The sequence below is a fragment of the Pelophylax lessonae genome, assembly GCF_965119305.1.
Source record: "Pelophylax lessonae genome assembly, chromosome: 7".
NCBI lineage: Eukaryota > Metazoa > Chordata > Amphibia > Anura > Ranidae > Pelophylax > Pelophylax lessonae.
This window is the reverse complement of record NC_138774.1, coordinates 44,493,839-44,510,280: the sequence shown is the minus strand read 5'-3', so window position 1 is coordinate 44,510,280 and position 16,442 is coordinate 44,493,839. Positions and strand designations below refer to the sequence as shown.

General features: G+C 47.9%; 1 protein-coding gene across 2 annotated transcripts in view; it reads right to left on the bottom strand.

The window, feature by feature from the left end:
- The window catches only part of TAP1 (transporter 1, ATP binding cassette subfamily B member), an 895,619-nt gene that overhangs the window by 843,850 nt on the left and 35,327 nt on the right, over positions 1–16,442 (bottom strand). The window contains exon 11 of one of the 2 annotated variants that reach the window (XM_082264574.1): positions 15,553–16,189. The exons of the other annotated variant lie outside the window; for it this stretch is intronic. Coding sequence (XP_082120700.1) covers positions 15,959–16,189 — 231 coding nt within the window. The 3' untranslated portion in view covers positions 15,553–15,958. Of the gene's footprint in view, positions 1–15,552; positions 16,190–16,442 lie in introns of those variants that run through there. 2 annotated transcript variants of the gene reach the window in all.

Here is a 16,442-nt window from a genome sequence, read left to right as displayed (position 1 = left end):
ATAACTCTTCAAACGTGGTCAGTCGTTTGGACGAAATCCGCTGGATTTGAGAGTGCGTACAAAAAATGATGTAGTTGTAAGGCTGGCCAAAAGGTGAGCTGAAAGTTGCCAGTAGCGGCCGACAACATCGCCAAAGATGACCAACCATCCAAGACCACAAAGTGGGAAGCCTGGTTGTACTTGGATGTGCCCAGAGCCACAAGGTCAGGTGACGTAAGGCCTGGTAGGAACTGTGTCATGGTCTTACCTTCTTGCTGTTCTCCTTCGTTTGACATGTGCTGGCGGCCATCTTGGTTTCTGGGTTTCTTGTAGCCTCCCACCCTGCGGCTCCTCCTTCCCACTAGGAGGAGCTGGATACCTAGCTCATATATATAGGAGGTCTGTGGCTTCAGTTCCCTGCTTGGTCCTCCTGTGTTCACATGCTACCTAGACTGCTGCTACTTCTGGTTCCTGTTCCTGGCTTCGTCTGACTACCCTGTTGGTTCCTGATCCTGGCTTCGTCTAACTACCCTGCTGGTTCCTGATCCTGGCTTCGTCTGACTACCCTGCTGGCTCCTGACCCCTGGCTTCGCAAAGACTCTGCATCGGTTTCGCCATCCGTTTGGACTTTTGCTTTATAGCTTGTTTTTCAATAAAGCTTTCTTATGTTCACTTATCTGTTGTTGTACGTCTGGTTCATGGTTCCGTGACATTAGGACCAAGCCATGAATTCTGACGGTACAGGGCCATCCTCGCTACCCACGCTGGTTGCCAGACTTGATCAGCAGGATCACCTGTTGGGTCGGTTCGCCGTGGCGTTGCAAACCCTGCTTGAACGCACGGTACCACAGGCCACGAATTCTGATGGTGCAGGGCCATCCTCACTACCCACGCTGGTTGCCAGACTTGATCAGCAGGATTACCTGTTGGGTCAGTTCGCCGTGGCGTTGCAAACCCTGCTTGAACGCACGGTTCATTTCGCTCCCGTTGCCGATGGGTCGGTTGTCGCTCCTGGGTCCGCTCCTACTGCCGCTCCGGTTGTTGCGCCAGAGTCTACCCCGACACCTATTGTTGCGCCTGCGGTGTTTCGGGGTATGTCCGGTTCTGCCCCCCTTCCACAGCGCTTTGGGGGAGAGCCAACTCAGTGCCGAGGTTTCCTTAACCAGGTGGGCATTTATTTCGAGTTGCTGCCACATGCCTTTCCTACTGAGAGATCAAAGGTGGGCTTCTTAATCTCGCTGCTCTCGGACAAGGCCTTGGCCTGGGCCAGCCCTTTATGGGAGAACAACAATCCGGTGGTTGCCGAGTTTTCCGGTTTTGTTGCTTCTCTTCGGATGGTATTCGATGTGCCGGCTCGTGCTGCCTCTGCTGCGAAGCTCCTTATGTCCGTCAGACAGGGTTCACGATCCGTAGCTGAATACGCCATTGAGTTTCGTACCCTGGCAGCAGAGGTGGGCTGGAATAATGAGGCTCTGGTCGCTGCTTTCTCTCATGGTCTCTCGGATGCCTTGAAGGATGAGGTTGCAGCTAAGGACCTACCAGTGGAGCTCGAGTCTCTTATTTCTTTCCTGATTTTGATTGACACCAGACTCAGGGAGAGACCTTCCTTTAAGGAGAGTCTGCGGAGGCCTCCTAACAGATTGGCGCCTACCTTTGTTGTCCCACCCGTGCCTCCCTCTCCTCCCACGCCTCCTGGGGATGACTTGTCTGGGGGTGAACCCATGCAGCTGGGGTTTGCTCGCCTGTCCGAGGGGGAGAGGGTACTCCGGAGACGCGAGGGCCGATGCATGTACTGTGGTCTCGGTGGGCATTTTCGGTTGGCATGTCCGAACCGTCCAGGGAAACGCTCGCACCTGAGATCCTGTTGGGGGCAGATCTTGGGTGGAGTCTCCTCGTCCCCGGTTTCCCGTGTTGACAAACCACTGATCACTGTTGTCCTTTCCTGGGTCGGGGGCTCGGTGACGACCCAGGCGTTGGTGGACTCTGGTGCTGGTGGTTTGTTCATTGATAGTGTGTTCGCTGCCGCCAATTCCATTCCTCTGCAGGCTCGAGGTTCTCCTCTGGCTCTTGAGGCGATAGACGGCAGACCCCTTCTGCCGCCACACGTGACTCATGAGACCCTTCCAGTGGGGTTAGCCATTGGTGCCGTCCACAGAGAGTCGGTCTGCTTCCAGGTTATTTCGTCTCCACACTACTCGGTGGTCTTGGGGTACCCCTGGCTCCAGAAGCATAGTCCGATTTTCGATTGGAGATCGGCCGAGATCCTCTCGTGGTCACCGCAGTGTGGGGCTAGTTGCATCCATGGGCCTGTCAAGTTGCTGGAGGAGGAGTACCGGGATGTATTCGATAAGGTGCGCGCGGTTGCCCTACCTCCGCACCGCCCATACGATTGTGCCATCGAGTTACAATCTGGTGCCGTTCCTCCTCGTGGCAAAGTCTATCCACTGTCGGTAGCGGAGAATGAGGCCATGGAGTACGTGAGGGAGGCGCTTTCACGTGGACACATTCGCAAATCCTCGTCCCCGGCAGGGGCTGGATTTTTCTTTGTGAAAAAGAAGGGCGGTGAGTTGAGGCCTTGCATCGATTACAGGGGTCTCAATCGCATCACGATCAAGAACGCTTACCCGATACCCTTGATTTCTGAGCTGTTCGATCGCCTTAAAGGGGCCACGGTCTTTACCAAACTCGACCTGAGGGCGGCATATAACCTCGTAAGGATCAAGGCGGGCGATGAGTGGAAGACCGCGTTTAACACCAGGACCGGTCATTATGAATCCTTGGTTATGCCCTTTGGGCTGTGCAATGCGCCCGCAGTCTTTCAGGAATTCATCAACGATGTTTTCCGTGACCTGTTGCAGCAGTGTGTGGTGGTCTACCTGGATGACATCTTGGTATATTCTGAGTCCATGGAGACCCACATTCTGGATGTCAAACGAGTGTTGCAACGGTTACGAGAGAACAAGCTGTTCGGTAAGCTTGAGAAATGCGAATTTCACCGATCCCAGGTAACCTTCTTAGGTTACATCATTTCCGCTGAGGGGTTCTCCATGGATCCTGAGAAGGTTTCGGCTGTCTTACAGTGGCCCCAGCCCAGTGGTCTTCGCTCCCTGCAGCGCTTTTTGGGCTTCGCCAATTATTATCGGAAGTTCATCAGGGACTTTTCCATGCTAGCCAAGCCTCTCACGGATCTGACCAGGAAGGGCAGTAATTCCCAGGTCTGGCCGCCCGAGGCCATCCGAGCTTTTGAGGCTCTAAAGTCCGCCTTTGTGTCGGCTCCGATTCTGTCGCATCCCAACCCTGGGTTGCCCTTTGTCCTCAAGGTGGACGCGTCTGAGACGGGAGTAGGCGCCCTTCTGTCTCAGCGTAGAACACCAGAGGGTCCTCTGCTTCCTTGTGGGTTTTACTCCCGGAAACTGTCTTCCGCGGAGTGCAACTACCAGATTGGTGACAGGGAGTTATTGGCCATCGTGCAGGCTCTTAAAGAATGGAGGCACTTGCTCGAGGGTTCGGTGGTTCCGGTCCTCATCCTGACGGACCACAAGAATCTGACCTATCTCTCTGAGGCCAAGAGATTGACACCACGTCAGGCCAGATGGGCTCTGTTCTTGTCACGTTTTAATTACGTGGTCTCCTACCTACCCGGTTCCAAGAACATCAGGGCTGATGCCTTATCACGGCAGTACTCCGACCTGTCCAGGGAGGAGTCGATTCCGACTTCGGTCATACCTCCGAATCAGATCCTGGCTGCCATTCGCACCAGCCTGACCTCTCCCCTGGGTGAGCAGATTTTGGCGGCTCAATCTGGTGCTCCCTCTGGGAGACCCAACGGCAGATGTTTTGTGCCTGAGGAGTTGCGCACTCGGTTGTTGCGAACCTACCATAACTCCAAGACCGCGGGGCATCCTGGAAAGAATCAGCTGTCCTGGGCTGTTTCACGTCTGTTCTGGTGGCCTTCCCTACGTTCCGACATCGCCGCATATGTAGCGGCATGCTCCGTTTGTGCCCAGAGTAAGTCCCCTCGGCACCTTCCGTTGGGCCTTCTGCAACCCTTAGCCACCGGGGAGCGCCCATGGTCACACCTGGGGATGGATTTCATTGTGGACCTCCCTGCATCCCGAGGCCATACGGTCATTCTCATGATTGTGGATCGGTTTTCCAAAATGTGTCACTGTGTTCCTCTCAAGAAGTTACCCTCTGCACAGGAGTTGGCCACGATTTTTGCCAGGGAGGTCTTCCGGTTGCACGGTTTGCCCAAGGAGATTGTGTCGGATCGGGGGAGTCAGTTTGTGTCCAGGTTCTGGCGCGCCTTTTGCTCCCAGTTGGGGATTCATCTCTCCTTCTCCTCGGCCTACCACCCTCAGTCCAATGGGGCCGCAGAACGTTCCAATCAGGCCTTGGAGCAATTCCTTCGTTGCTATGTCTCCGATCACCAAGACAATTGGGTTGATCTCCTGCCTTGGGCTGAGTTTGCCAGGAACACGGCGGTGAACTCTTCCTCTGGGACGTCTCCCTTCATGGCCAACTATGGGTTCCAACCTGCCGTGTTACCGGAGGTATTCTCTCCCCAGGATATTCCGGCTGTGGAGGATCACCTTTCCGTCCTACGTGCTTCTTGGGTACAGATCCAGAAGTCCCTTGAGGTCTCTGCGCAGCGCCAGAGACTCCAGGCTGATCGCAGACGAGCGCCTGCTCCTTCCTACCAGGCCGGTGACCGTGTATGGTTGTCCACCCGCAACCTCAACCTTCGAGTGCCCACTCCCAAGCTGGCGCCTCGCTTTGTTGGTCCCTTCCGAGTGCTTCGCAGGGTAAACCCGGTAGCCTATGCCCTTGCGCTTCCTCCTGGCATGCGGATCTCCAACGTGTTTCATGTCTCCCTGTTGAAGCCGCTGGTGTGTAATCGTTTCACTTCCTCGGCCTCGTCCGGTCCGAGTGGGCAATCGTGAGGAGTATGAGGTGAGCAATATCCTGGACTCACGCTTGGTCCGCGGTCGGGTGCAGTTTTTGGTTCATTGGCGTGGTTATGGTCCAGAGGAGCGTTCCTGGGTTCCCTCCGCAGATGTCCATGCTCCTGCCTTGCTCCGAGCCTTCCACGCACGCTTCCCTCAGAAACCGTTCTTTACTCCGCGGAGGAGGGGCCCTTGAGGGGGAGGTACTGTCATGGTCTTACCTTCTTGCTGTTCTCCTTCGTTTGACATGTGCTGGCGGCCATCTTGGTTTCTGGGTTTCTTGTAGCCTCCCACCCTGCGGCTCCTCCTTCCCACTAGGAGGAGCTGGATACCTAGCTCATATATATAGGAGGTCTGTGGCTTCAGTTCCCTGCTTGGTCCTCCTGTGTTCACATGCTACCTAGACTGCTGCTACTTCTGGTTCCTGTTCCTGGCTTCGTCTGACTACCCTGTTGGTTCCTGATCCTGGCTTCGTCTAACTACCCTGCTGGTTCCTGATCCTGGCTTCGTCTGACTACCCTGCTGGCTCCTGACCCCTGGCTTCGCAAAGACTCTGCATCGGTTTCGCCATCCGTTTGGACTTTTGCTTTATAGCTTGTTTTTCAATAAAGCTTTCTTATGTTCACTTATCTGTTGTTGTACGTCTGGTTCATGGTTCCGTGACAAACTGGGGGTTGCCAATTATGGGGAATAGTGGAGAGCGAGGAGGGGAGAGAGAGTATTGTCTATTAGTTTGATGACAGACCTGCAACGTGGTTCCCAGTAGCGGGTGGAGACGTAGTTTCGGTGGTAGGTCCGTGTAGCACTAAAGTGCACTGCGAAGGGGAATGTCCGTTTGTGCTTGCTCTATGTTATCCATAGTTTAGACGCTTGGTGGCGGCGCCAGTCGATTACCCTGCTCAGATGGGTTGCCTGAAAATATTTCTGTATATCCGGGAGAGCCAGTCCACCACAAGCTTTCGGCAGAATAAGTTGTTTACGTGCGAGGCGGGGTCGTTTATGTGCCCAGATGAACTTGGTGAAGAGAGAATGGACTGATTTGAAGTACTGAGTGGGTAGCCTAACAGGTAGAGCCCTCATCAAGTAGAGTTGTTTAAGCAAAATGCTCATTTTCAGCAGGTTACACCTGCCAAACCATGAATGGAGGCCTGTGTGCCATTTGTCCAGGAGGTTACGCGTCTTCGTAATCGGGTGGGGGGGGGGGGGAGTTCAGCTCATAGACTCTGGATTGAAGAGGAGGAATGTAAGTATGTAAGTACACAAATAGCGCAGAGCCTTATCAGTCCACTTAAAGCCGAAGCTCAATTGTAGAGCGAGCAGAAGAGCAGGCGAAACTCCCACCCCCATTGCCTCTGATTTGCTAAAATAATTTTTTAGGTTCGAGAGGGTCCTGTATGTGGCAAAGTCCCGTAGCAGGTTTGGGAGGAAAATTGTTGGGTTCGTCAACAAGAAAGGGAGGTCGTCGGCATAGGCTGATATTTTGTATTGGTCACCATCCACCTTTAACCCCTGTATGTCCAGATTTTGGCGAATAGAAAGAAGGAAGGGCTCCGAGAGTGCAAATAAGAGAGGGGACAAGGGGCAGCCCTGCCTCGTTATGTTTTTAATGGGGAAGGGGTTAGAGAGAAGTCCGTTCACCTTGACCTGGGCTGTAGGGTTAGAGTAAATGCTAGTGATCCAACGCAACATGTTATCTCCCAGGCCTATATGTTTAAGGACCGTAAACATGAAGCGCCAATTGACCCGGTCAAAGGCCTTCTCCGCGTCGGTGTTAAGGAAAACGCATGGAGTTTGGGATTCATTGGCCGCGTGGACCAGGTTCGGTACTTTAGTTGTGTTGTCCCTAGCCTCTCGACCAGGAACAAAACCAACCTGGTCAAGGTGAACAAGGTCAATAAGGTGCAGAGCCAAACGAGTGGCCAACATTTTTGTGAAGATTTTTAGGTAAATGTTTAGCAGGAATATGGGCCTGTGACTCCCACGAGAGGGGGGTCCTTCCCTTCCTTTGGAAGAACAGTGATGTGTGCTGCCAAGGTGTCCCTTGGTAAAGCTGCGTCCTCCTTTGCCGAGTTTAAAAGTCAGACCAAATATGGACCCAGAGTGGGCAATAGGGCTTTATAGTATTTGAGCGTGAAGCCGTCCGGCCCAGGGGCCTTCCTCAACTGCATGGCACCAATCGCCTGCTGGACCTCAGCTAGGGAGATCGGCTCATCCAGCTGTGCGCTAGCCTCGGCGGGAAGCGCGGGGAGATGGGACGATGCTATATATTCTTCCATTTCTAGAGTAGAGGGCGAAGTGTCGGCTAGAGAATATAGAACCAGCCAAATTCTCCCGAGATTTGCTTAGGGAGTGTGAGTTTGTGACCTTGAGGGGGGACAATGTGGGGGACATAAGTCGAGAGTTTAGGGTCGCGTATAGAGTGAGCCAGAAGTTTTCATAGCCCAGTCCACGGCTCTGCTGTAAAGCCGATTTAGCTCTATAGAAGAGGAGGTCGGTAATTTGTGAGAAGCCACTCGGCTGTCATTACAAGTATCGGGAAGGGACACCCCCCCCCCTCCCGCCGCCTTCCGAGGATCGCCCGGGTCTCCCGTCCCACCGGGAGACCCGGGCTTCCTACCTCCACCGCTGCCGAAGAGAAGACCCAGGTCTCCATGTAAAAAACCCAGAAGTGAAGTCATGACATCACTTCCGGGTACTCGGCGCCAAATTAAAAAAACTGACAGCATTCAAAACAGCCAAACTTGGTGTTTTGAATACTTTTCAGTGCTGAGGAGGGGATTGGGGGTCTTTTAGACCCCCAGATCCCTCCACAAGGAGTACCTGTAGAAAAAAAAAATAATAATAATTTTTTTTTACATATCCGAAAATATCGTCCGATACCGATATCTGATGACCAAAATATAGGGTATCGGCATTAAAAAAACGATATTGGTCGATCACTAGTAAACAGGTATCAAAATAACAACCCAACATCCCAGAGCCCCCCCCAGCAGGCCTGCCCACAAAAGGTGCATCTCTCCCCCATTGAAAAATAGGGGACAGAGAACATCCCCAAATCCGTGACCCAGAACCACACATGTCCCCCTAGACCAGTGATGGCGAAGCTTGGCACTCCAGATGTTTTGGAACTACATTTCCCATAAAGCTCAACTACACCGCAGAGTGCATGAGTATCATAGGAAACATAGTTCCAAAACATCTGGGGTGCCAAGGTTCCGCAAGCCCCCCTGCCAAAACCCCATCCGCCCCCCCCCCTCGAACCTAGACTAGAGTTGGTAAGGGCAACCAGCATCTCACCAGGCACCCATAGGTATGTCCAGACACCGACAAGGCCAGTGTGTCACAAGGGAGCAGGCAAAGGGGGCATGAGTCCTGCCAGCAATGCCGCAGGGCATCTCACTCACCAGGCAGTGCCGGGGACCACAACGTGTAGGGGTGCTCCAGGGGATCATGCAGTCTATGGCGACATCTCACAGCCACTCAGTGGCGCGTAGGTGCAAGAATCTCCCAACTAGCCGCAAGTGCTGGCAAGGGAGTATAGGCGTCCACAGCTGGTCAGAGTACCCTGTTGCATATCTAGGGTCCTTGAGACTTCGAAACTGTTAGAGAGCCAAGTCAGAAGAGAGGCCGTCCAAATCTGCAGCGCAGGGGGTCATGCTCGTTCCAACAGAAAAGGGACCGGACCAGCCGGCCGGCGGAACTCCTGCAGGAAAATAAAAAAAACCAGAACAGTCAACTTACTGGATGCAAAAAGTAGCTTGAACATAGTCAGTCAGCTCAGGCCTCCCTCAGGCCCTCTGGGGACACCGCTCTCGATCTCTTCCGCACTCTCTGGGGCCGTGGCTGCCATCTTCGTCCTGACGATGCAGAGTTCTGTCTCCCCACTGGTCTGCGCAGGAAAACCAGCCAGTTCGGGACTTGGAATGGTTCTGTGCCCATGAAGGTAAAGCGCCTTGGTAAGTCGCCCGGTGATCTCAAAGTAAAGGAGTCCTGGGAATTGCGAAAGGTGACCGATAGGGGGAAGCCCCATGTGTATGTGAGCCCCAGCTAGCGTGCCCTGTCCAGGAGCGGGTGGGTGCAGGGTAGCTTTAGAAAGGTCGGTCAAGATCTTGATGGATGCCCCATCAAAGTCCACTTCACCTTTCTCCCAGGCCCCCTCGGAGGACTAGTTCTTTGTCCACGTAATGATGGATTCTGCAAACCAAATTACGTGGCCAATCCGGGTCCTTAGATCGGGGGCCCAGGGCTCTGTTGATTTGGTTAAATTGCAACCTAGCAGGATACGAGTCCCCGAGGACCCTCTGGAAGATTGCTTTCGTAGTGTCCGCTAGGTGTTCTGGGCCGGTGGCCTCCGGGAGGCCGCGGAGCCGCACATTGTTGCGACGGCCTCTGTCCACCAAGTCCTACAAATGTAGGTTGAGTGCCACCTCCACCTCCAGGTGCATATCATGTTGGGCCTCTAGAGCGGACACCCTCCCCTCCAGAGAAGTCAGGGACATCTCACCTGCAGATGTTCTTTTAGAAACGGCCTGAACCCACTCCTCACCTCCTTAATGGCAGCCTGATGCTTCTCCTCTATGCGGCTCACCATTGCAACAATGTCCGCTTTGGTCGGCAGAGCTTGTAGGAGGGTCCGCAGTTCCACATCCCCCGCAGGGTTAACGGTAGCGGAGATATTGTCCTCTCCTCCTGTCTAAACACCGCGGGGTGTCCAGGTAAGCTTCCAAGGCATCAGAAGTAGAAGAAGAGGCCGAACGAGCTCCTGCTGTAGGAGCAGCGTCCATGAGCACCCCTCGTGGCACGGCCATCTTGACCCCGGGGGAACTTTGAGTAGAAACGGGGAAAAAATGCAAAATTTCCCCCTCAGATCTGTTCAGGCAGGGTTTCTTGACTGTGCTTTTAGTCTTGCGCTTCTTGGTAGATGTGATATCGCAAGGAAGGATCTGGATATGCTAGGGAATGGCAGAAGAAAGCCGGGAGCTCAGCAGATGTGTGTCTCTATTCAGCCATGTCCAGACCACGCCCCATTATTTTGTTTTTTAAGGGTTACAGGTTTAAGTTAGGGGTTATTTATTTATTATTACTGAGTACTTATTTATTGAATGTATTTAATATTAATTATTTATGATTATATTTATTTATTTCTGTATTTATTTTATATTTATTTATTATTATTGTATTATTATTAGTAGTAGTAATATTAACATCCTAACAAAAAAATGAATAATATATAACCCTAACCCCAACTCCTAATCCTAACCCTAAACTAACCTTAACTCTAACCCATTACCCTAACGGAAAAAAAAAATAATAAATGAATAATAATAATAAGAAAGAGTTAAAAGCTAATCGAAAAGCTAAAAAAAGCTGGAATGCCAAGCAACAAATGATGCAACAGATAATAGTTTTCTCTATTGGCTAATAAAAAATGGCAAAGCTCAAAAACGCTGTATAAAAACGCCAAATTCGTGCATAAAAACCCATGAAAAAAAATGCTTAAAGACACTACCCTCAGGTGTGAATACTGAGTATGCAGCTTCTTTATCTCCTAATCTTTGCCTAGGTTCCCCTGGGTACTTCCCCTGTAGAACTATTTGTTTGCACGCATGTTAACCACTTGCCTACTGTGCACTTAAACCCCCTTCCCATCCAGACCAATTTTTAGCTTTCAGCGCTCTCACACTTTGAATGACAATTGCGCGGTCATGCTACACTGTACCCATATGACATTTTTATCATTTTTTTTCACACAAATAGAGCTTTCTTTTGGTGGTATTTAATCACCTCTGGGTTTTTTATTTCTTACAAAAAAAAAGAAAAAAGACAGAAAATTTTGAGAAAAAAAAAGTTTTTCTTATTTTCTGCGAGTAAATTTTGAAAATAAATAAATTTTTCTCCTTCACTGATGTGCGCTGATGAGGCGGCACTGATGGGCACTGATAGGCTGCACTGATGGGCACTGATGAGGAGGTACTAATATGTCGCACTGATGAGCACTGATAGGCGGCACTGATAGGCGGCACTGCTGGGCACTGAGAGGTGGCACTGCTGGGCACTGAGAGGCGGCACTGATGGGCACTGGTGGATGGCACTTATGGACACTGACGGGTGGCACTGATGAGCACTGATGGGCGGCACTGATGAGCACTGATGGGCAGCACCATCAGTGCCCACACTCAGTGCCCATAGTGCTGCCAGTCAGTGCTCATCAGTGCCTAGATGAGCAGGCACTGATGGGCACTGACTGGCAGCACTATGGGCACTGATTGTGGGCACTGATGGGGGGCACTGATGGTGGGCACTTTGTGTATGTTTTTTACCTCTAGTAATCAGGGCACTGGTGATCGGTGCCCTGATTACATTCTTCTGTGTCCCCGGCGGCTGATCGGCTCTCCTCCTTCCTCACACTGCAGTCTCTGTGTGAGGAAGGAGCGCTGGCGATGAGAGATGATCTCACATGTTTACATATGAGATCATCTCTCATTGGATGGGCCGATCACGTGGTAAATGGCCGCTGTGATTGGCCATTTACCACGATCTGTGATTGGCTGTGTCCAAGGGACACGGCCGACACAGATTTTCCCCGATGCGCGCTTGCGGGAGCGCGCGGGGAGCCTGTTACTGGGAGGCCGTTTAAAGACAGCCGTACTTCAGCTATAGCATGGACCGGAAGTAGTTAAAATCAGCATTTGAAGTTATATATATTCAGAAAGAAGGGCCACTGTAGAGTAAAAAGATGGCAGTTGAAATTTTTTATGTTGCATGAAATTTGCGCAATTGTTATTCAGATCTTTGTTTTCAGGAAAAAAACACATTAAATGAATTTTGTTCCATGCAAACTCAATGTAACCTTCCTTTTTTGTACAAAATTAAAGCAGGCCTGAAATGTAAAGAAAAAAATAAATAAATAAATAAATAGCGTAGGTCAGACATGACCAGGTGAAGAGGGGAGACATGTTAAGGGAAGAGTTAATTATGGAGAGGTAGGGTTTTTTTTTTTTATTAAAGAAAGACAATTTTTACAATGTTATGACACATTTTGCAGTCAATAAACTGAAACATATATATGCAAACAGAGCAAAAACAAGCGTAAACACAGAAGAAAAAACATTGTAGACAAAGCAGTTTTGAAGGAGTCTGCAAAGGTAGGTTATCTCACATTGTACGTGGAGAGAGAACCACCTTAAGCCTCGGTTTCCACTAGTGCGGCTACGAAGTCATGCTACTTCTAGCACGACTTCGTAGCAAAAGTAAACCGCGGCTTCAGTTAGACTTGTCCCTCATATATAGAGGGAAGTCGCGCTCAAAAGTAGTACACGATTTACTTTTGAGGTCGCGGCAACTGAAGCCGCAGCAGTGGAAACGTGCCCCATTGAAAACAATGGGTTTTGACTTGCTGTGCGACTTGACGTGTGTCAAGTCGCACCGCAAGTCGCACTAGTGGAAACCGAGCCTTAAGGTCGGATGACTCTGCACTGGTTTACAATACACCAACTTGTTGAGCAAAATAAATGTTAGGTCTAAAATCATCGGACCTTTAGTAAAAAAATAAAATATTAAAAAAAACGACATAAATATCTTTCCCCTAGCTTGTAGACGCAATAACCTTTGCGAAAAACCAATCAAAATACGCTTATTGCAATTTTTTTTTACCAAAAATATGTAGCAGAATACAAATTTGCCTACAAGGATGAAAAAATTCAATTTTTTTATTTTTTTTTCCGGAATGTTATTTAGCAGAATGCGAAAAATATTGTTTTTTTTTTATTCAGAATTCTTGTTCTTTTTTGTTTATAGCGCAAAAAATAAAAAGAAAAAATTGCACAGGTGATCAAATACCACCAAAAAAACCTCTATTTGTGGGGAAAAAAGGACATCAGTTTTATTTGGGTACAGCGTCGCACATCCGCGCAATTTTCTGTTAAAGTAACGCAGTGCCCTATTGCAAAAAAAAATGGCCTGGTCATTAAGGGGGCAAATCCTTCCGGTCCAGAACTGGTTAAATCACCGGCATTTATTTATTTTGCACCTTCCTTTATGGACACTTCACAAACTTTTATATATATTCATTTTTGCATTTTATGGGTATAGTTTATCAAATTGTATCATTTACTAGCGCTGCACTTATTGTATACATTTGTGTTAAGGTTTTTTTCTATTGGCCTGTGCTAGCTGCTATTTTTTTCTCAGTATTCACTGTCATTACTATATCTAGCGCAGATTTCTCCTGTTTTTGTTGGTATATGTAATAGATTTTTAATCTGGTTTTACATTACAAATAATGCAACAATACGGGGTTAGACATCAGTGTGTAGTAACATTTTTTCAAATTGTAGTCCTTGAAAGATAAAAGAAGCCAGTGAAAGGTTCAGCCTGCCAACATCGACATGTAACTGAAATATCAGTTCTCGATTGACTGAAAGTCTGTGCTGAATGTGTTGGGGCCGGCTTGGCTATACATGGCAATCAGTGGAAAATAAACCTCAATCATTTTTACAAAGCAGTTTAATATAATGGGAACAACATACTAGAAAAAAAAAAAAAAACGACTATATTTACAGTATTATATATTAACCTCCCTGGCGGTATGATTCTTTCGGATTTTAGGGGCTGAAAGCGGTACAATTATTTTGCATGTAATTCTTAAGAATGAGCAGCCCAAACCAACTATTTACATAGGATTTATTTTTTCTGTGCATTCTTCTTGGGTATGATAAAGTTTGAAACACAAAATCATAAATTATAATATAATAAAAAACTATAAATAAGTTAAAGTATGTATACATATATATATATATATATATATATATATATATATATATATACTGTATATATACATATATATATATATATATATATATATATCTATATCCGTATACATATATATATACGTATATATATATGTGTGTATATATATAGATATATGTGTATATCTATATATATATATATATATATATATATATATATATATATATACACACATAAAAAGTACAGTAAAACTGCAGGAAAGGGCACTGGGGGGCAATCTAATGTGAATTTATTTTATTTTGCATTGTATCAGTGTGTTTTGTGTGTTTTACTTTTGAATTTCCCGCCGGTTCCACCCCCCTGCGAACGTCACGTCGCAGGAGACGGAAGCCGGGGCACACAGAGCATCGGGAGGAAGATCCACCGCCACACACCGCCGGGATACATCGATGGATCCCGGTGACAAGGTAAGTAACCTCTCTTACAGGATCCAGCGATCTTCCTAGCGGTACCCCGAGTGTGGCTCGGGGTTACCGCTTTTGGCACTGAAATTTAACCCCGAGCCACCCTCGGGAATACCGCTAGGAAGGTTAATGAAGACAAAGTCAAAATTCACATCATACAAGTTGCAATCACTCATGTTCCCATTTCGCCAAACAATAGAAATACTGTTGTAACATTTTATGTACAAAACCATATACAAGTCCTAGCACTTCATTCAAAGGGAACCCCAAAGAAAGCTTAGTAATAGTTCATAATAATAGCAATTTACATGCGTTCTGTTTTTACATGTATTGCTTGATTAACTTATAAAAGGTTCTGCCCAAAGTGTGAACCAATGCTTGAGTAAAGTGAAATACCAGGTACTTCCAAGCAGGGGAGCATGTGACATTCTGATACAATGTAGCACTGGGAATCTGATCAGCCAATCGCCTTGCTTGAGTGCGGTATCCAAGGGGCAGAGAGACAACCCTTATCTCTTTGTAAGCTTCAGACAGGTTAAAGTGACACTAAAGTCTGTTAATTAAGGGAATATCTTGGGGCCCCCCAGGTCACCAGAACTAATGCCCCGTTGGAAGATTTACCTTCTTTTACTTTTCTGGGGACGTTTTTTTTACTTTCACTTTCAATGATAAAGGTACACGGGACAAATAGAGAGGGTGAATCTCCCTAACGGGGGCACAGACAGCAATAATAACTAAACTCTATCCAAAACTTTAAAAAAAAAAAAAAGTTGTGCCTTTAGTTATACTTTATATCCAACTCCAGCTATCTCTTCATGACTCCCCCACCCTTTTTTCCAAGTATTTTTTGGTCTTTTTTTGGTCCTTTTCCCCCTCCTATGTTAGGGGGGCCCTGGGATCATAGAAGGATGCTGCAGAGAGCAGCACCTTGCCCTAACATGGCACTGCCCTCTGAAGCATTCTACTATGGGCTCAGGATGGTCTGATGACTCACCCCTGTAGTTTTCTTGGTTTTCTGAGGTTATGCTCCCATTTCTATGCTGTAACCATTGTACATTATTCCTAGCTGCAATGTTTTATTATTTTTACTGTTGTCTAATACAGTTTTGTATTTTTTTATATTTCCTGGAGCATATCGTCTGTGTTGCCATTCATAAAGTCCCACAAAATTGGAGGGTATTCCTTTTCTCTTTATATTGGGACACTTCCATCCTTCCACCATATTCCCATACTGCACCTATGGGACGGAGGCTTGATGCCCTGGGCTCAAAGAAAGTGGCCGAAGACTACTGGTGCTGGATTTCAGGTTGGAGAAACTAGAGGGGGGTGACCTTCAACAATGGCTGGGTTTTTTTTTATTTTTTTTTTTTAAAGTAGTACGAGTTGGGCTTAAAATGTACTTGTACCTCATGTTAGGATACAAAGGTTCCTGTGTAACCAGCGGAGTCCATTGGCCACTGCGGTATATGGTCTGATCTAACAAATGACACACCCACATGCTATTGGGAACAGATCAACACAGATGCTGGGAACCTTAAAAGGTGCTTGCAGAGTTTCAATGTGTAAGCATTCCATAAAATTGTAGGCCAATTTCTAGAGGCCATTTCATGTGACCTTAATTTTCAAGCCAGTTCAAGAACGTATATGTTCCGTATCTTCCTTTCTAAAATGCTTACATGCATTGAAAAAGTAGAACTAAGTAACTCAGAGATAAATAAAATTATGTCTACAGTGTAATAAGTCACAATAAACTAAATCGTTCTCAGACTGGTCACAGCTGGAAAGGGAGGATTTGAAGACTTTTGTTCTTTTGTCTTGAAATTACAAAGGCTTGGCTTTCTCTCCGTCATCCTTCTGGAAAATGCTGTGTTGTTTCTCCCACAGTTTCCAATAACTGCCTTTGTTGTCCAACAACTGTTGATGCTTCCCCGACTCCTTGATCTGGCCTCCCTCCATCACCAGGATGTGGTCGGCCTTCTCCAAGATGTGCATCCGATGAGATATAAGAAGAATTGTGCACTTCTCAGGGTTATTCAACACCGCGCTCTGAATCTAGAAAAAAGACCAAGTGTCATGGGGGATATCACATTTGACTTGTACCTGGTAAAGTTTGGTTTTTAAACAAGAGAAAGGGAAGCAAACTAGCAAGGGTCAGTTGTCATTCTACCACCTTCTTTTAGATTCCAGCCCCTAACGCCTTGACATTTAAAGAGTACTGCAAGTACATGAAGAATAATATGTACCAAGTACAATTCTAGAGCAGTGGTCTCTAAACTGAGGCCTGGGGATCGGATTCGGCCCTTTG